Source organism: Dipodomys merriami, unplaced genomic scaffold (genome assembly GCF_024711535.1).
Source record: "Dipodomys merriami isolate MVZ:Mamm:240054 unplaced genomic scaffold, mDipMer1.0.p SCAF_11, whole genome shotgun sequence".
Classification (NCBI taxonomy): Eukaryota; Metazoa; Chordata; class Mammalia; order Rodentia; family Heteromyidae; genus Dipodomys; species Dipodomys merriami.
The window spans coordinates 49,292,305-49,311,242 of NW_027202382.1; the positions used below are offsets into that span (position 1 = coordinate 49,292,305).

An 18,938-nucleotide genomic window follows, 5' to 3' on the forward strand; every position below is an offset into this window, starting at 1 on the left:
GTGGCTCATGTCTGTAATACTAGCTACTCTGGAGGCTGAGATCTGAGGATCTCGGTTCAAAGCCAGCTCAGGCAGGAAAGTGCGTGAGGCTCTTATCTCCAATAAACCTCCACAAAACCAGAAGTGGTGCTGTGGCTCAAGTGGTAGAGCGCTAGCCTTGAGCTGAAGAGCTGAGGGGCAGCATCTAGGCCCAGAGTTCAAGCCCCACGACCTACAACAACAACAACAAAAAAAAACTGGAAATGTACAGAGTCTCTGTACATCTCCTCCCTCCTCTCCCCTTCCCCCCCCCCCCCCAAGGTCTCATATTTCCACGTTGTTTTCTCAAGGCCAGAGAATTAAGGTCAAGGATCCATCCAGACCTTCTCTGTCCAGGGTCACTTCAGGAGCCTACCTCCATGAACTGTCACCCTGCCTCCTTATGGTGACTTGGTGGGTAATTTCATCTGCCCCCTACTTGGATTCAACTGACATATCCCATGAGACTGAAGCTTTGGTTTGGACAGAAGACCACAAAGACAGGATAGGAGCCGTGGCATGTTCCCTGCTGCACTTCACTTGAACTCTGGGCTTCAGCCACCGTGGGACAGACCATGAGAAAGATGGGGCTCCATGGAGCCAAGGGCAGAGGGCTAAGACAGCTAGGGGAGCCTGGTGTGGGATTGCTAGTAGACAGGAGGAAGGTTGAACAGTCTTGGGCTTTCAGCCTGCATCTGGGAACCTGTAACCCTTCCACAGAAGGACACGGAACTTAGGAAAGCAAAGCCTTCCCTTTCCTTGTATCTTTTCCATTTGAGAGACATGGGGCTCACACAGGGTTCTGTACTGAGGACAAGACCATGGGGTCTTAAAGTGCCCCCCACCAGGGAGGCCTCTGCTCACCTCACCGTGGCGATGACGGCGCTCAGCTGTGCCACTCCATGGAGGCTTTGCTGCAGGCTTCCAAGGGAAAGGAGCAGGGCGCCAGAAAAGCCCTGGAGCCGGGACCGTCACGGGCTCCTCCTGTGGATGCGTGCAGAGGCCAGTGCCCATGGTCTGCGTTGGCAGAGCGATTGGTACCCGGCGGCCAGCCCTCTGGTCTCTTGCCTGTTCTGGATGTTCTAGAAGGAAAGCACGATGCTCCTTAGTTTTATACAGACACCTCTAAAAACCAAGACTAGAGCTGGCCATGGTGGTACACGTCTGTCCCTGACCCTGGCACGCGGGAGGGCGAGGCAGGACAGCGGAGGTGCAAGGCCAGCTGGTTGGTGCGGTGGGGCCTCCGCAAAGACTGCCGCGGTAAAAGGAGTGGCAGTCTGCTTTTAGTCTGTGCTGCTGCTGTCCTGGTTTGGGGGCTTACTTTCCAGACCTTTTTCCACTCAAGGCTAGTGCTCTACTACTTGAACCACCACCATTTCCAGCTTTTTGGTGGTTAATTGTAGATAGGAGTCCCATGAACCCTCCTGCCCAGGCTGGTTTTGAACCATGATCCTCAGATCTCAGCCTTCACAATAGCGAGGATTAGAGTGAGCCACTGCACCCAGCTTTTTGTTTGGTTCTTTTTGTCAGTCGTGGGGCTTGAACTTGGGGTCTAGGGACTGTCCCTCCTTGCTCAAGGCTAGTAGTGCTCTACCACTTTGAGCCACAGTACTACGTCCACTTCTGGTGGTTAATTAGAGGTAAGAATCTCACAGACTTTCCTGCTTGGGGTGGCTTTGAACCGTGATCCTTAGATCTCAGCCTCCTGAGTAGCTAGGATTACAGGTGTGAGCATTCACTGATGCCCAGCTAGTTTTTTGTTTGTTTGTTTGTTTGTTTTGGGGGGGGGGGAGGTCTGGTTGTGGGGCTTGAACTCTGGGCCTGGGCGCTGTCCCTCAACTCTTCAGCTCAAGGCTAGCACTCTACCACTTGAGCTACAGCGCCACTTCTGGCTTTTTTCTTTTTTTTTTTTTTCTTTTTCTTTTTTTGCTTATGTGGTGCTGAGGAATCGAACCCAGGGCCTCATGCATGCAAGGCAAGCGCTCTACCACTGAGCCACCTTCCCAGCCCCCGGCTTTTTTCTTATGTGGTGCTGAGGAATCGAACCCAGGGCCTCGAGCATGCAAGGCAAGTGCTCTACCACTGAGCCACCTTCCCAGCCCCGCCCAGCTAGTTTTTTGTTTGTTTTCACATTGAGGAGTCTTCGTTGAAAAGCTGGCCAATGCGGGTGGACTCCTGCCACAAAGGCCTGCAGCCCCGTGACCACACTTAACACAGTCAGAAAACAGCCATGAGAGACAGAGAGGAAAGAAAGAGCAGAAAAACAATGCCAACAACCCAGGTCAGCTCTGCTTGGGGGCTGAGTGGGACGCCTGGTGACAGTAGAGCCAGGAGATGGGACCGGAGCAGACAGGAGATACGTGGATGGCACTCGTTTTTAATTGATAAAAACTACGTGTGAATGGGCACACTGTTTTGATACATAGTGATAGGGTCCCTGATCTCGCACGTCATTTTTCCATTTTGAGTTAGCATGTGTTAGTCATACAAGGGGTTTCATTGAGCTATCTCCATTAGTGCATACGGTGTGCCCCGTGTCCCGTCAGACGCAGCCCCTCACCACCCCACCCCCACAGATTCAGCAGGTTTCATGGTTTGTTTTTATACGTTGTACACCTTAAGATTTAAAGAATTCTTCACACTAGAAGGTATTCGGTCCGTGCGCAGAATAGGGTCTAAGCTGGGTTCACGCTTTGCATTTGGTAGTTGGGACTAGCTGTCTCTTCAGATCTCATGTTTATTTCAGAAGTGAAGCTCCGCCTGCCTGTCGGCACACGCCTGCTTGTTCCCTTGGGGTCCCGGAGTCGCCCTGCACTGTGCCACGCCGTGGCTCTCTCTCACACGTAAATCCCAGGTCTCTCTGATCTGTAATTGCTGCTTTTTTTGCTCTCTACCAAAACCCCAGTGTGGTTCTGTGGCCATCCCACAGCTTTGCTGAGCCCTACTTCTGCGCCAGCAGCAACTGCAGGCCCACGTGGAGACCCCTTCAGTCCTTTGGCACCACCACACACCTGGCCACAGCCTCAGTGGCCACTGTAACTGAGCCTAAGCTGGGCACTGCAGGCTCACATCTGTAATCTTAACTACTCAGGAGGCTTAGATAGGAGGATTGTGGTTCAAAGCCAGCCCCAGCAGGAGCATCCATGAGACTCAGCTCCAGTAAATGACCAGAAAAGCCAGAAGGGGCGCTGTGGCACAAGTGGTAGAGCTCCAGCCTTGAGGAGCAAAAGAAGCTCAGGGACAGCTCCCAGTCCCTGAGTTCAGTACCAATGACCTGCAAAAGGACACCTGTTTTTTGAGTCTAAATGTAAGAAATCAGATTGACTAGGAGCCGCAGTGGCAGCCTGACCCAGACTCAGATCTTCAGCCCAAGCCTCGGCTGGCAGTCTTCCTCGAAGCAGCCGGGTGTTTCCAGGACTGTGGATACACAAGTGACCACGGTCGGGCTTGGGCCTGGGTGGCTGCTGCAGCCAGCAGTAGGCGGGGCTGAGCTACTGTCCAGACATCGGGGCTTCTTAAAACTCCAGCATCGTCTCGTGACACGGAAGGGGCTGCCTTTCTGGGGATGTGTCTTCTGAGCCACCGGGTCCTTCCACTGTGGACACACAAGCAGTTAGGCCCCACATACCTCCCTCTGCTGCGTGAGGGCTGCACATGGGTGGGGGAGGTGTGCTGCTCATCCATGTCCTCTCCCTTTCCAGAGGGAGACCCTGCTACGGCAGCTGGAGACAAACCAGCTGGACATTGATGCCACGCTGGAGGAGTTGTCAGTACAGCAGGAGACGGAGGACCAGAACTACAGCATGTACGTGGGCGCCGCCTGGGGACACCCATGCCCTGTCTCACCCTGGCCCTCAGAGCAGGGGGGTGGGTACTACCCCCTCCTGCCCGCACATCCCTACTGGTGAGACGGGCAGAGGGGCTCAGAGCACGGCACGGTGGGAACACGTCCCCTGGGACAGCACCATGCTGTGTCACCTGTGGAGGCTTTTTATTATTAATGTGCAGTCATTCACTATTTAGTCAGATGGGCACTTGAATAGAGCAAGTGGCTGAAAACCGCTAAGCGGAGCTGTGCTGGTCCCGGGGCAGCTGTGGTGGCCGGGCACACCCTGGCCAGGCCACGCTCCCACTCCCCAGCACTCCGAGCCTCTGTGACGGCCTTCAGGACCACAGCATGGTGTGCGAGGACCCAGGCTTGTGAGGTGTGGACGGGCAGCTGCTGTGCGTGAGCCCCGACACCGCATCCCACAGAACAAGCCGCACACTCCAGCCAGCCCCAGCCGGCTGCTGGTCCTGGTGGGTTCTGCCAGTGGCCACGCCTCCCCGTCGCTGTGGAGCCTGCGTGTCCTCGGGTCGGTTGCGGAGGAGGAGACCAGGGCCTTGGCCCCTGAGGCGGAAGGGCAGCCGCTGCCTGGCAGCTGGGCCGCGGAGGCCGGTAGTGGGAGGCGGCGACGCGGCCCTCACGAGGGCGCGGGCGGCATGGGGGCGGGTCCTCACCCCGCCTCCGCCTGCCTTCCCTCAGCTTCCTTGAGATGATGGAGGCGCGCAGCCGCGGCCCTCACGAGGGCGCGGGCGGCATGGGGGCGGGTCCTCACCCTGCCTCCGCCTGCCTTCCCTCAGCTTCCTTGAGATGATGGAGGCGGGGAGGCGGCCCTCACGAGGGCGCGGGCGGCATGGGGGCGGGTCCTCACCCCGCCTCCGCCTGCCTTCCCTCAGCTTCCTTGAGATGATGGAGGCGCGCAGCCGCGGCCACGCCTCCCCCTTGGCAGCCAACGGGCAGAGCCCATCCTCCGGCTCTCAGTCGCCGGTCGTGCCTCCGAGTGCCGTCTCCACTGGGAGCTCCAGCCCCAGCACGCCCCAGCTGCCCCTAGGCACCCCATCCGCCGGCCCCCCCGCACTGCCCACCTCCCCCGCCCCTCCCATGGAGGCCTTGCCCCCCACGGCCCCCGCCCCGAGACGCAGCCTTATCTCCCGGCTGTTTGGGACCTCACCGGCTGCAGATGGCAGCCCTTCGCCTCCAGGTGAGCCTGGGAACAACCCTTGGCAAGGTGGCCTTGTGTGGTGTGTGTCTTGACGGCTGGTCCTGTGGCCCGGCTCTAGAGGCGGCCCGTACCCCACAGCCAGGGCGCCTGAGCCACTGTGGGCTTTGCAGTCTGTTCTGGGGGCTCCTCCCTGGGAGGTCTTGGCTGGGGAACAGAGGTGTGCTGAGGTCAGGTGCCGCGGGAGGAGGAACCAGCCTCTGCCATCAACAGAGTCGGCCCAGGCGACAGAAGCCCTAGAGAGAGTTCAGAACGTTGAGGAGTTTGTTCCCGAAGACAGCCTGGACCGGAGCTTCCTCGAAGACGCCACCCTGCCTAGGGAGGAGAAGAAGGCAGGAGCCAAGGCCCCACAGCAGGACAGCGACAGGTAAGGACTATGCTCGGTGGGCCTGGAGGCCAGCGCTGGCCTCCACACCGGCCTGGTGGCCAGCACATCCAGGAGTATGATGGAGCCTCTCGCCACAGAGGACAGAAGCAGAGCTGTGGCTGGAGGAGCTGAAGGAAGGGCTCAGATGTGTCTCGAGGTTTGCCCAGACTCACCACCAAGCCACTAGCCACCCTGGGACAATTGGGGTGGCTGCCTGCCAGATAGCTCTGAGTAGAGGCTGATGTCCTGGGTCCACTGGAGAGTCAGTGTCCGGACAAGCCCCCGGGCGGGTCCTGACAGAGAAGCTCCCGGTCTCTGAGAAAACACCAGGCCTTGCTTCCTGCCCCCAGATCTGAGCAGTGAATGGGATCCCTTTCCTGGGCGCTGGCTTCTGGATGCTGACAGTTCTGTCCCCCTGTCCACTGAACACTTGAGTGAGAGTAGCTGAGCTTGAGGTGGAGTCCAGGCGTCATTCCTGCCTGGCAGATGGCCTCTCAGATGGGCATCTCCAGTGTCACCATGTCCTGTGGGCTGAGATGCCTCCCTCCAGAATAACGCATGGCGGCCTTTGGGCCGGGCTCCCCTCCCTGATGGCGCATGGCGGCCTTTGGGCCGGGCTCCCCTCCCTGATGGCGCATGGCCCGCGTCAGCGCTCCCCTCAGTACAGCTCCACTCCTGTGAAGAGAACCTTCCGCACTAGAACGTAGCACCAAGCAGGGCAGCGCCCCTGGCAGGGGCGGGAAGCTGGCAGCACAGAACCGCTCTGGTGACTGCTGCCCTTCCTTTGCAGTGACGGGGAGGCCCTGGGAGGGAACCCCATGGTAGCGGGCTTCCAGGACGATGTGGACCTCGAAGACCAGCCTGGCGGCAAACCCCGGCCCTCGGCCCCTGTCCCCAGTAAGAACATCAGTCTCTCCAGCGAGGAGGAGGCGGAGGCGGCCACAGGTCACCCTGCAGGTGTTGCCCTGGCTCCCCAGCCGTGTTCAGAGCCGGAAACGAAACGGTACCCAGGCAGTCTCCACACTCCCGGGGCTTGCCGGGGGCAGCCTGGGGTGGCGGCGGCGAGGCCCTCAACCCTCTGCTTGCCCTGCAGCTCCTCCGCCACGGCTGCAAAGCTGCCAAAGAAGGCAGCTCCCACACACGCAGAAGCACCGCCCCGGCCAGGCGGACGCCCTGCACAGCCAGGGCCCGAGCTGGGCAGCACCAGACCCCCCACGGAGGGCACCCACCGGCCCCAGGAAGGCAAGGACAAGCAGGTGTCGTCATCCGAGAGTGACCCCGAAGGGCCCATTGCTGCCCAGATGCTGTCCTTCGTCATGGATGACCCTGACTTTGAGAGTGAAGAGTCGGATGCCCAGCGGAGAGGGGTGAGAACGGGCTGCCGCCAGGAGGCCTGGACGCTCTGGGTCTTAGCCAGGAGGGCTAAGGGCTCCCCAGGTGGGAGACTGAGGGCAAGGTACTGGCATGGCGTCCCTTGGTCCGTGAGTATATAAGTCCTGCTAATTGCCCTGGCCAGCCCTGGCCAGGTGTGACAGCCCCGCAGATTGCAGGGTCCTCTGAGGGGAGTCCCATGGGGTGGGGAGGGACCGCGGCACTATCTCCCGCCCCCTCTCCAGGAGGAGTTCCCCGTGAGAGAAGACCTCTCTGATGTGACCGATGAAGATTCAGGCCCTGCCCAGCTCCCCTTGCCCCCCAAGCCCCCCGTGCCCTCCTTCAGACTGAAGAATGACTCTGACCTCTTCGGGCTGGGCCTGGAAGAGACAGAACCCAAGGAGAGCAGTGAGGAAGGTGGGTAGGCCGGGCCCGCCCCGCCCCACAGCCCGCCCCGCCCTCCCCCACAGCCCGCCTTTCTTTTCTGTGTTACCCTAAAGGTGATGTACAGCGGGGTTACGGTTAGGTAAGGAAGGCAGTGAGCACATATGTCTTGTAACAGCGTTACCCCTGCCCTCCTTTCCTTCCGCTTTCCCTAGACCCCCTCATTCTGTTTGGAAGGCCGCTTTTTCCCTTACGCTGGCTGTCGGCCCTGGCTGCCTCCAGAGCACCTTCTAGCTTTGTCCAGGACCGAGACAGCCCCACAGAATAGACTCTGGAGAAGTTTAAACTATTGCTCTCCTGTTGCTTGAGCCAGCTGTGACATCAGCACCCAGGCTTTCAGGTGTCAAGGGCCTCAGGCAGGGCCGGCTGGAGGGCTGAGCAGCTCGAGACGCTGCCCAAATGAAGGTCCACACGAGGGGTGTGTGGCAGCTGGCTCGCTGAGCACTCGCTCTGAATTCAGCCGTACTGTGTTGGTGGGCTGGAATGGTTTGCAGCCAGGAGTGCGTGTGGCCCCGTTCCCCAGCTAGCTGCAGCGCCCCCGTCCTGGCCTGTCCCCCAGCTAGCTGCAGCGCCGCCGTCCTGGCCTGTCCCCCAGCTAGCTGCAGCGCCGCCGTCCTGGCCTGTCCCCCAGCTAGCTGCAGCGCCGCCGTCCTGGCCTGTCCCCCAGCTAGCTGCAGCGCCGCCGTCCTGGCCTGTCCCCCAGCTAGCTGCAGCGCCGCCGTCCTGGCCTGTCCCCCAGCTAGCTGCAGCGCCGCCGTCCTGGCCCAGTTTCCAGCTAGCAGCAGTGCCCCTGCCCTGTCCTGTCCCGTCCTCCAGTCTCTTCTCTCTGACAGCAGGCTAGGGCTATGACTAGCTCTCTGCTCCAATCAGCAGCTTAACTCGGGAGTGCACCGCAGGGTCCTGGCCCAAATGAAGAGGAAGGCACTGAGGCACCTCAGCTAGAGTGCTTGGGACCCCAAGGCTCCCGTGTGACCAGGCAGGCTGGGCGTGGGGCATCTGCAGAAGCCTGAGCCTTTCCTGTGCAAGGCGTTGCAGGCAGAGCTAAGGCATCTTTCCCATGCAGATAAGGACGGCAAACCACCTTCTAAGGAGAAGAAAAAGAAAAAGAAGAAGAGCAAAGAGGTACCAGTCCCAACCTCTCCTGCCCTGCAGGCAGGCCTGGGATCTGCCTTCTGGTGGCTCCTAGTGGTTCTGACGCCCCTCTTCATGCTCCCAGGAGGAAGAGAAGGCTACAAAGAAGAAAAGCAAACATAAGAAGAGCAAGGACAAGGAGGAGAGCAAGGAGGAGCGGAAGAGAAAAAGGAAGCCAACTCGCAGCAAGGAGCAGAAGGCCGCTGACGAGCTGGAGGCTTTCCTTGGGGGCGGGGCGCCCAGCAACCGCCACCCTGGGGGTGGGGACTATGAAGAACTCTAGGCCTGCTCCTGGCAGTTGACCAGCCTGCCCGCGGTCCTGCCACCTCCTTCCAGCCACCGTCTTTGTCCCCATGTGGCCTGATCCACTTTGCATTCACTTCCATGCTGGGCAGGACCCGAGGCCAAGCTCTGGGGGTCAGGCCCAGGGGCCGGGCACTGCGTGTGCCGGGCCTCCACCCAGCCGGAGCCTGCTCTGCAGGGAGGGAGGGGACAGCTGGGCCGCAGGTGGCCTGGTGGACCAACCCGGCCCTCCAGGCAGAATGCAGCCAGTCCCCAGCGTTTCTCAGGGATGTGTCAGGCCGAGGAGGGACCCCAGAGGGTCTGTTTACAGAGATGGCGTGGGGCTGCTTGGCTTCTCAGATGTCCACCACCCAGCCCCGCACCTGCTTGCCCTCCCGAGCTGTCCCAGGGCCCAGCATGCCCACAAGGCTCTGCTTCCCACCAAGAGGCTTGGGCGGTGGAGCCCCAGCCCCGGAGCACAGGTGAGCCCTGGCAGAGGCCGGCAGGGCCCCCGCAGCAGCTCCTCTCCCGCAAGGGGCTCTGTCGGTCTCATGGCAAGAGCCAGGCTGGCGCAGGGAGGCACCTTCGCAGACACTCCACCCAGACTATAAAGCTCTTGGGTTTTACCAAGTTGTGTGTCTATTCTTTTCGTCCTTTCTGTCCATCCTGCCTGGGCGGGACTGACCCGCTCTCCTTTAGCCCAGGTTCCCTGCATCCGGCCCGAGAGCCTCTTCCCTGCCTATTCTGAAGGTAGGCAGCCAGCCCGGACTAAGAGCATGTGGCACGCCACACCATATCCCTGCCCCTGGGCAGCAGGGTGTCTCCTGGGCTCCCATGCCAGCAGTGCCCCGCCCACCACAGGCACGTTGCCATGAGAACCCTCCGGGGCGCCGGGAGCCAGCCGGGGCGGTGTGCTGCTGTGCTGCCTGCTGGTTGCGTCCGGAGCCAACTCCAGAACGTTCAACGTTCACCTCAGACGGGGGGGGGGGGGGGGGGGGCCAAGGAGGGTCACTGCTGGGGGCCAGGCCCCACAGGCCGTCTTCACAGCCCATGGCTCTCTGCTAAGACCTCAGCAGGCTCTGCCTTCAGAGCTGAGGCCCTCAGCCCACCTTGCAGCCTAGAAAGGCCCGAGGTTCAGCACATTGGACAGGGAGCTGCCAGGCCCGAGTAGGGATGTGGCTGTTTGGCACCCACAGGCCACATGCAGACCTTCCTTGTGGAGAGCGGGCAGCAGCCACCACGGTAGTCACCCATGCAGACCTTCCCTGTGGAGAGCAGGCAGCGGCCACCCACACTGACCACACACAGACCTTCCCTGTGGAAGTAGGCAGTGGCCATGCTGACCACACGCAGACCTTCCCTGTGGAAAGTGTGCAGTGGCCAACCACGCTGACCACATGCAGACCTTCCCTGTGGAGAGCGGGCAGCAGCCGCCCACGCTGACCACACGCAGACCTTCCCTGTGGAGAGCGGGCAGCGGCCACCCACGCTGACCACACGCAGACCTTCCCTGTGGAGAGCGGGCAGCGGCCACCCACGCTGACCACACGCAGACCTTCCCTGTGGAGAGCGGGCAGCGGCCACCCACGCTGACCACACGCAGACCTTCCCTGTGGAGAGCGGGCAGCGGCCACCCACGCTGGTCACCCATGCTGACCACACACAGACCTTCCCTGTGGAAAGTGTGCAGTGGCCACCTACGCTGACCACACGCAGACCTTCCCTGTGGAGAGTGTGCAGTGGCCACCCACGCTGACCACACGCAGACCTTCCCTGTGGAGAGTGGGCAGCGGCCACCCACGCTGGTCACCCACGCTGACCACACGCAGACCTTCCCTGTGGAGAGCGGGCAGCGGCCACCCACGCTGGCTGGACCCCCACCAAGAGATGAGCTGGCCATCTGGCCCTAGGTGCCTGGCGAGACTTGGTGTGTCTAGCGCCAAAGAGGAAGGTGCCTGGGGAGAGGCTGTGGGGCAGGGGGCCGCCCATCTGCTCCTGCCCAGGTCCAGTCAGGGCATGCGTACCAGAGGCTCCATCCTGTCTTGGAGGGGGTTGGTGGGACCGTAGGGTTGCTCCCAGTTAACAGCGGCCTGGTTCCGACCCCAGGGCCTCTACTTGGGGCACTGCAAGGACTCACCAGCCTGCTGACCTGGCACAGCCCCCAAGGGGAAGCCTGCGCGCACAGGCCGGCACAGCCCCCACCCGGCACGGCCCCTTTAAGTGCCTCCCCCCGGCCGCCATCGGCGGCAGCACTGAGGCGGCAGGCCGCATCCGCGCCGCTGCCTTGAAGCTCCTGCCGTGTGCGGGAGCGAGCGCACCGGAGACGCGGCGGAGCCGGCCTGGGGTCACAGCCCACCCCGGCTTTGCTGGGAGAGCAACGCCCAGGTAAGAGGCCAAGCCGACGTGGCCTGCGAGCTGTGGCAGTCACGGGCTGAGGCTGTGCAGAAGGACGGGGAGTCCCCACCCCCAGCAACGCAGACCGGGTCCTTGGATGGCGGCTCCCGGGCAGGGCAAACGCGGGCCGCAAGGCGGGGAGGACTGCCTGGCCACTCACGTGGGCTCGGAGAGACCGAGGGTCCCAGAGCGGCCCGGCCCCACCCCCAGCCTCTAGGGCAGGGGGTGCCACGGGGCCCGGGCTATCAGGCCTGATAGCCGCAGCAGCAGCCAGCCTGCAGCCGCCACCTCCCTGGGGCGGAGCCTCGGACTCCCCACCTGGCCTTGAGCTTAGAATAAAGAGGGTCCGGCTGGGATGGGCATGAGGCCAGGATGGGGTCAAGGACTGGAACCTGGTGCCTGACCGCCCCCCCCAAACCAGCCCTGCCAGCAATGCCTCTGAGCTGGGGGTTGACCCTGAGAGGCTGGTCCATGCAGGCCCAGGGGACAGGGCTCACGGCAGCCCCAGCACCCTCCCCCCACCCTAGAGCAGTGCTGGTGAAGAGGGGGAGGGGAGCTGGCACCACCCTCTGACTCCCTCCCCACCAGCCCAGCCCCAGGGAATGAAGCGCTGGTGGTGGCCCACATCTGAACGTGAGCGGCAGCTCGGGGGCTGAAGAACCGCAGGTTTCCATGGATCCCCACGGGATGCAGCACAGAGAGGGCCCTCTTCCGGGAGGCGTGGGGGGCTTTACCCACCTCCACCAACCTCCCCTCGCTGGCAGCCTCCTCTCTGATGTGCTAGTGCTCAGCCCGGGGACAGGGGCGCCCTGAGCATCTAGTTCCACCAACGTCCCCCGTGGGTCCTGCCCTCAGCGGCTCCGAGAACACTGCCCGGGGGATGGGTCCAGGCCACACCTGTGCAAAGCCAGTGAGGGCGGTGTGCAAGCGTATCTGCCGCCCGGCTCGGTGCTTTCAGTCACCCCAGGAAAGCTGGGTTCTCGGTTTCTGCCAAAGGAAGAGAGCTTTAGGGGCATTTGGCCAGGGCCGTGCCAGTCGAGGGGACTCCGGGTTGGACACAACCGCCCCGCATGCCCGGGCCCTGGGGAGGGGAGGACAGGGCTCGGCCCCTTCGGCAGGTGCAGTGTCTCCGCGCAGATCCACCCGGGCCCGGACTCGCCTCCGACTCTGCACGGTCAGCGAGGTCCCTGCGGTGGTCCCTGAAAGGAATACTGCCCCCCAAAAGCGGGCCCGGCGTTCCAGCTGCGGGCACCAGAGGGCACTAGTCCTAGGACCACATCCCCACTCGGCCACCCACGGGCCGTGCCTGTCAGGAGCGGTCACCTGCCTGCCCCGCCGTCCCGGGCGCGGGGAGGCCCCGAGGGTGCGGGGAGGCGGGCCCCGCACCTGCACCGCCGGCCAAGCTCTCCGGGCGCACCCGCCCGCCGGCTTGACATGGAGCCGGGCCCCCGCGGGGCCGGCAGCCGCGGCGGCTCCGCGCTCGTCGCTCCAGGTAAGCCAAAGCGCGGGCCGGGGGCGCGGGGCGCGGGGCGCGGGGCCGGGGCCGCACAGGGCGGCTCTCACCGGCGCCCTCCGCTCCGCTGCAGGGCAGACTCCCCGCCAGGCCCAGTGACCGGAGCCGCCAGCCTGGGGACGCCGTCTAAGATGACCCGCACGGACCCGCCCGACCTGCTGGTGTCGACCGTGTACCAGGACATCAAGGTGGCGGCCCCGGGGCCCGCGTCCGGGGGCCAGCCATGTGAGCCGCCCGCGGCCCGGCCCGCCGCGCCCGCGCCTTTCAACAAGCGCCACTGCCGCAGCTTCGACTTCCTGGAGGCGCTGGACGGGCCCGCCATGGAGGCCCGCGCCGAGGCCCGCGCCGCGCCGCCGCCGCCCGAGCCCGCCCCGCCGCGCGCCCGGACCCGCGACGCCGAGCCGCGGCGCCGCGCCCGCTCCAAGAGCGCGCCCCGCGCGCCCTCGGGCCTGGCGCCCGCGCCCGCGCCCGCGTCCCCGCCGGGCCCGCCGCGCCGAGGACGCGAGGCCCGGCGTGCGGCGCGGGCCGAGGGTTCGCCGCGCCGGGAGCCCGCGTACCCCGCGCTGCGCGCGCTCGCCAACGAGCTGCACCCCATCAAGCTGCAGCCGCAGCGCGGCGGGCCCGGCGGCGTCGCGCCACTGTGCGCCGTCCCCGGCCGCTGCGCGCCGCCCGAGCCGCCCCCGGGGCCCGCCCCGCACGTGCGCTGCCGCCTGGACATCAAGCCCGACGACGCGGTGCTGCGGCACGCCGCCCGGGGCTCGCGGCCCTGCGGCCCCGCCGACGCCGCGCCCTGGGCCCGCGCCGCCCCGCAGCTCTACGGCCTCACGGTCCCCGGGCCCCGCCACGCCGCCCTGTCCCGCACTCCCACCCCCAGCGACCTGTACTGCGCGGACCCCCGGGCGCTGTACTGCGACGGGCCCCTGCCCGCGCCCCGGGACCAGCCCTTCGCCGCGCCCCCGGGCCCCACCCGCTTCTTCTACACCGAGGAGCCCGAGGCCTACGCGGGCGGCTTCGCGGCCAGCCCGGGGCCTCCCTTCGAGGGCTACGGCCCCAGGCCCTACCCGTACGAGGAGCGCCCGGGGCCCAGCCCCCGGCGTGCGGGCGGCTACTACCCCGGGGACGCGCGCACCTTCCCCGTGCACGAGCCGCCCGCACGCGCCTACTCCGGGGAGGCCCCCCGCGCCTGCGGCCCGCTCTGGGGCGCCCGCTACGGCCCCGAGGAGGCCTGGGCCCGGCCGGGCGCCCGCCCCTTCTACACCGAGGACTTCGGGCGGTACCGCGAGCGCGACTCCATGGCTCGGACTTACCCGCACCAGCGCGGCAGCACCGCCTGGGCCGACTGGGGGCCGCGGCCCTACCGCACCCTGCAGGTGGCGCCTCCCCCGGGTCCCGGCCCTGGCCCCGGCCCGCTGCTGGCTTCGTGGCACGGCGGCACGGGCACCAGCCCACCGCGGCTGGCCACCGACAGCCGCCATTACTCGCGGTCCTGGGATAACATCCTGGCGCCGGGGCCGCGCCGGGAGGACCCCCTGGGCCGCGGCCGCAGCTACGAGAACCTGCTGGGGCGGGAGGCGCGGGAGACCCCCGAGGCGCGGCGCCCGCCGGTCGTGGTGAACCTGTCCACCTCGCCCCGACGCTACGCGGCGCTGTCGCTGTCCGAGACCTCGCTGTCGGACAAGGGCCGCGCCGGCGACGGCCTGGGCCGCAACTGGTACGTGACCCCGGAGATCACCATCACCGATAACGACCTGCGCGCAGCCCGGCGCCCGGCCGCCCGGGGCTGGGAGCCGCCCGCGCCCGCGCCCGCGCCCGCCAGCCGCCAGCGCAGCCTGGAGCAGCTGGACGAGCTCATCACCGACCTGGTCATCGACTCGCGCCCCGCGGCCGGCCGCGGAGCCCTCGGCCCCGAGCCCTCAGCCGACGGCCTGGGCCGCCGGCTGCGCCGCCTGCTAGACTCCCAGGCCCCGGGCCCCGGCGCTGGAGCGCGCTCGTCCCCGGCCTCGGCCGGCAGCGCCGAGGAGCCCGCGGGCCCTGCGGAGGCGACGGACGGGTCCCCCGAGCCCAGCGCGGACGAGGACGACCTGATGACCTGCTCCAACGCGCGCTGCCGGCGCACCGAGACCATGTTCAACGCCTGCCTCTACTTCAAGTCCTGCCACAGCTGCTACACCTTCTACTGCTCGCGCCTGTGCCGCCGCCAGGACTGGGACGCGCACAAGGCGCGCTGCGTGTACGGCCGCGTGGGCAGCGCCTGCCGCCACGTGCTGCAGTTCTGCCGCGACAGCGGCCCCGTGCACCGCGCCTTCTCCCGCATCGCGCGCGTCGGCTTCCTGTCCCGCGGCCGCGGCGTGCTGTTCCTGGGCTTCCCGAGCCCAGGCTCGGCCGACAACTTCCTGCGCTTCGGCCTCGAGGGGCTGCTGCTGTCGCCCACCTACCTGTCCCTGCGCGAGCTGGCGGCGCACGCCGAGCCCCTGGGCAGCTACGCCCGGGAGCTGGCGGCCGCCGGGCGGCAGTACGAGCCGGCCGAGTGCTTCCTGCTCAGCGTGTCGGTGGCCGTGGGCCCCGGCGCCGCGCCCCCCGGGACCCCCGCCCGGCCCGCGCCGCGCAGCCCCGGCCCCACGGTGCGCAAGTTCGCCAAGGTGGCGCTGGCGGCCAGCAGCCCCGCGCGGCCGCCCCCGGCGCGGGGACGCGAGCCAGATATGGAGACGTTGATCCTGACGCCGCCGCCCGGCACCGCGGGCCTGGACCAGGAGGGCGAGGCCGGCCGGCGCGCGCGGGAGGTGGCCTTCATCCACATCCAGCGCGAGCTGCGCCTGCGCGGCGTCTTCCTGCGCCACGAGTTCCCGCGCGTCTACGAGCAGCTCTGCGAGTTCGTGGAGGACAACCGGCGCTTCACGCCCACCACCATCTACCCCACCGACCGGCGCACCGGGCGCCCCTTCATGTGCATGATCATGGCCGCCTCCGAGCCGCGCGCGCTCGACTGGGTGGCCAGCGCCAACCTGCTGGACGACATCATGTGAGCCGCGGGCCGTCGGGGCCCGGGCCGGCCTGCCGAGGCCCGCCCCGCCCGCCGGGGGCCCCCCCGCGAGCCCGCTTCCTCCGAACCCCGTAGGCCTTCCCGGGGTCCGGGCCCAGCCCCGCCCCGCCCTCCGCGGCGGTCCCCACCGGCCTCGCCCCTTCCACCTCCGGGGCTCCCGGAGGCCGGTCCTCGCCCTCGGTGCTCCCCGCTGGGAGGCGGGGTGGGCCAGAGGACCGGGCGCTGCCTTCCCGCGGAGGGTCCCACCGCGCACGCCCCGTCCCCGTCCGTCGCGGGCTCGCTGGAGCCTTCTCAGCCCCGTTCCCTCCCGCCCCGCCGGAGTCTGTGCGGACCGGCTGGTGTCCGCGCCCAGGACGCCCCCAGCCCCGCTGTGCCCGCCCGGAGGCCTTCCTCTCCGACCGACCGCTGCCCTCGGCCCCCTCCGGAGCGGTGGGCAGGGCGCCGGCGCGGGGGCAGCGGGCGCCGCTTGCCCTGGAGGAGAGCTTGGGATCATGCAGGGGTCCTCGGCCCCCGCGCTCAGCCACCAAGGGGGCCCTAGGCGGAGCCAGCGGGCGGCGTGGGCACCGAGTCAGGCAGCGAGGCCGGAAGCGTGTGCCCGGAAGGGACCGGCGGGCCGGCCGCGGGGAGGGCACCTGCCCGGCGGAGTTGGGAGAACGCGACAGCAGCGGGTGGGAGCGGGGGCCGGGCGGCCGGGGGCTCGGCCGGGGCCCTCGGCCCGCACCCAAGTCCCGGCCACGCCCCGAGCTGCGGGCTGGAGGCGCCAGCCGGCTAGGCCACGGAGAGCGCCCCGCGCGCGAGAACCGGGCGCCTGCCCGCCCTCACCCGGGCCTCCGCTCTCCGCCGCGCTGCGGGCCCGCACGGACGCCCAGCCCCGGGGGCCTCCCCAGAGCGCGAATGCTTTCGCACCAAGTAAAATAGAACTTGAACGTAGCTGCTGCGGCTGCCTCTTTATTGGGGATCGCGGAAGATTGGGGCGCGGGGGAGGAGGCCGGGGAGCCCGGAATGGGGGTGAGGGCGGCGCGCGTCGGCGTCGTCTCCCGTCCGTCACCGCCGGCCTCCGTCACCGCGCCTGCGGTGCCGCCCCCGGCGCCACGGCAGAACTGGGCCGTTGGTGGATTTAATCGCCACCGACTAAATACTCTGCGTCCCCTTTAAGCGGATCGCTGTGGTCCCAAGGCCACAATGAGCTAGGTTGCAATTGGTCAGTCCGTGCCGTAGGGAGGCGTTACAATTGGTGGAGGCGCTGAGCCTCGGTAAGCATCTCCCTGCGTGATTGGCCGACGCTGCCGTAGAGCCCGCCCCCACCATGCGGATCCGGCTGGGTAAGGGGCCGTGAGACCCAGAGGCCGGGTGCGCCCGGGAACATGGCGGCGGAGGGCCTCGCTGAGATTCCTGATGTGGATATCGATCCCGAGGGCGTCTTCAAGTACGTGCTGATTCGAGTCCACTCGAGGCCGCCCTCCGGGGCTCAGGGCGAGGACAGCAAGGAAATCGTGCGCGGCTACAAGTGGGCCGAGTACCACGGTGAGGGCGGGGCCCGGGCGGGGCTGGGCCTCGGCGGGGGCGGGGCCCGGGCGGGGCGGGACCTGGGCGGGGCCCTGGCGGGGCGGGGCCTCGGCGGGGGCGGGGCTGGGGCGGGGCGGGACCTCGGCGGGGGCGGGGCCCGGGCGGGGCGGGGCCCGGGCGGGGCGGGACCTCGGCGGGGGCGGGGCCCGGGAGGGGCGGGGCCCCGGCGGGGGCGGGGCCCGGGCGGGGCGGGACCTCGGCGGGGGCGGGGCCCCGGTGGGTCGGGACCTCGGCGGGGGCGGGGCCCGGGCGGGGCGGGCCTCGGTGAGGGCGGGGCCCCGACGGGGCGGGGCCTGGGCCGGGCCTCGGCGGGGGCGGGGCTCGGGCCGGGCCTCGGCGGGGGCGGGGCCCGGGCGGGGCGGGACCTGGGCGGGGCCCTGGCGGGGCGGGGCCCGGGCGGGGCTGGGGCGGGGCTGGGGCGGGGCGGGACCTCGGCGGGGGCGGGGCCCGGGCGGGGCGGGACCACGGCGGGGGCGGGGCCCGGGCGGGGCGGGACCTCGGCGGGGGCGGGGCCCAGGTGGGTCGGGACCTCGGCGGGGGCGGGGCCCGGGCGGGGCGGGCCTCGGTGAGGGCGGGGCCCCGACGGGGCGGGGCCTGGGCCGGGCCTCGGCGGGGGCGGGGCTCGGGCCGGGCCTCGGTGAGGGCGGGGCCTCGGCGGGGGCGGGGTCCGGGCTGGAGACTGAGCTAGGTTCTGGCGGGCCAGTGTCTTGTACCAGACCCTTGCCTGGCCTGCCTGGAGAAGCCAGGCTCTGGACAGCGGGGGCATCTGGGGTGAGGCCTGACTGACTCCCTGTCTGGACCTCTGCCCGCTCTTAGCACCCTTCGCCCGTGCCTGTGCCAGTCTGAAGATGCTTCCTCTCTGCCAGGGGCGGGGCTGCTCAGAGCCGGGGTTGCAGACCTCCAGTCCACTCTCCTAGTTGGCCCCCAGGTCCCCTAGCCCCCAGGCCTCCCAGGGCGCTGCTTGAGGTCATTCTTCCCATTCTAGCCGATATTTATGACAAAGTGTGTGGCGAGCTGCAGAAGGAGGGTTATGACTGTGAGTGTCTGGGCGGCGGCCGCATCTCCCACCAGAGCCAGGACAAGAAGATCCACGTGTATGGCTACTCCATGGTGAGGTGCCAGTCCTGCCTGTCACGCCGGCGCTCTCGACCCTAACCCTGACCCCAGCCCTGACCCCACAGAGAGGCTGCCCCTGGGTGTCAAGGGCTATGAACTCCCTCACTTTTCCCATGTTGCATCAGAGCCCTGGACAGGTCAGCTGCCTTGGGCTGCACTCCCTCCTTGTCGCAGAGGCCCGGTGGGTCTCACTGCTGCCTCTTTGGGCTCTTGGCCCAGTGCTATGGCTGAACTTAAGCCCTGACCCTCTCATCATGACCCCCTGGTGCCTCAGGGCATCTGCGGAGCCCTTCGGTCCTCACGTCCCCAGGGTGGTGGCTTTGGCCCCCTTCCCAGGCCTGTTCTTGGAGTGTTGCTGGGTGGACTCCCAATGTGAAGGGCAAAGCCAACCGGTGGCCTCTGCGTTCTAGGGCTATGGTCGTGCCCAGCACTCTGTCTCTACGGAGAAGATCAAATCCAAGTATCCCGACTACGAGGTCACATGGGCGGATGATGGCTACTGATGCCCTGTCAGCAGCCAGGTCGGGACTCTGCTCTTTCTGAGGCCCCTCCCGAGGGGCCAGCCCCACCCCTCCCTTCACCCGCTGGTGACAGGCCACCCTGCCACACCTCAGACCAGCCTGGCCCACAGGAATTAAAAGCGTTGTGCCAGTC

At 67.0% G+C, this 18,938-nt stretch overlaps 3 protein-coding genes across 5 annotated transcripts in view; all 3 read left to right on the forward strand.

Moving 5' to 3' along the window:
* The window catches only part of Rabl6 (RAB, member RAS oncogene family like 6), a 30,877-nt gene extending 21,592 nt beyond the window's left edge, over positions 1–9,285 (forward strand). The window contains exons 8-15 of the mRNA XM_070015104.1: positions 3,720–3,823; positions 4,738–5,042; positions 5,274–5,427; positions 6,218–6,430; positions 6,521–6,794; positions 7,044–7,215; positions 8,306–8,364; positions 8,459–9,285. Coding sequence (XP_069871205.1) covers positions 3,720–3,823; positions 4,738–5,042; positions 5,274–5,427; positions 6,218–6,430; positions 6,521–6,794; positions 7,044–7,215; positions 8,306–8,364; positions 8,459–8,656 — 1,479 coding nt within the window. The 3' untranslated portion in view covers positions 8,657–9,285. The remainder of the gene's footprint in view (positions 1–3,719; positions 3,824–4,737; positions 5,043–5,273; positions 5,428–6,217; positions 6,431–6,520; positions 6,795–7,043; positions 7,216–8,305; positions 8,365–8,458) is intronic.
* Positions 9,286–10,724: 1,439 nt separating this feature from the next.
* Positions 10,725–16,532, forward strand: Ajm1 (apical junction component 1 homolog). 3 transcript variants are annotated; one of them, XM_070015107.1, is made up of 3 exons: positions 10,725–11,040; positions 11,638–12,541; positions 12,636–16,532. In XM_070015107.1, the coding sequence occupies exon 3, from the start codon at positions 12,694–12,696 to the stop codon at positions 15,583–15,585; it is 2,892 nt and encodes a 963-aa protein (XP_069871208.1). In that variant the 5' UTR covers positions 10,725–11,040; positions 11,638–12,541; positions 12,636–12,693; the 3' UTR covers positions 15,586–16,532. The 3 variants fall into 3 exon arrangements, with proteins under 3 accessions (XP_069871208.1, XP_069871209.1, XP_069871207.1); XM_070015108.1 differs by having other exon boundaries at positions 12,187–12,541; XM_070015106.1 differs by having other exon boundaries at positions 10,725–12,541.
* A 376-nt stretch (positions 16,533–16,908) lies between these two features.
* Positions 16,909–18,938, forward strand: Phpt1 (phosphohistidine phosphatase 1). The gene is made up of 3 exons (XM_070015109.1): positions 16,909–17,126; positions 18,154–18,278; positions 18,695–18,938. The coding sequence occupies exons 1-3, from the start codon at positions 16,967–16,969 to the stop codon at positions 18,785–18,787; spliced, it is 378 nt and encodes a 125-aa protein (XP_069871210.1). The 5' UTR covers positions 16,909–16,966; the 3' UTR covers positions 18,788–18,938.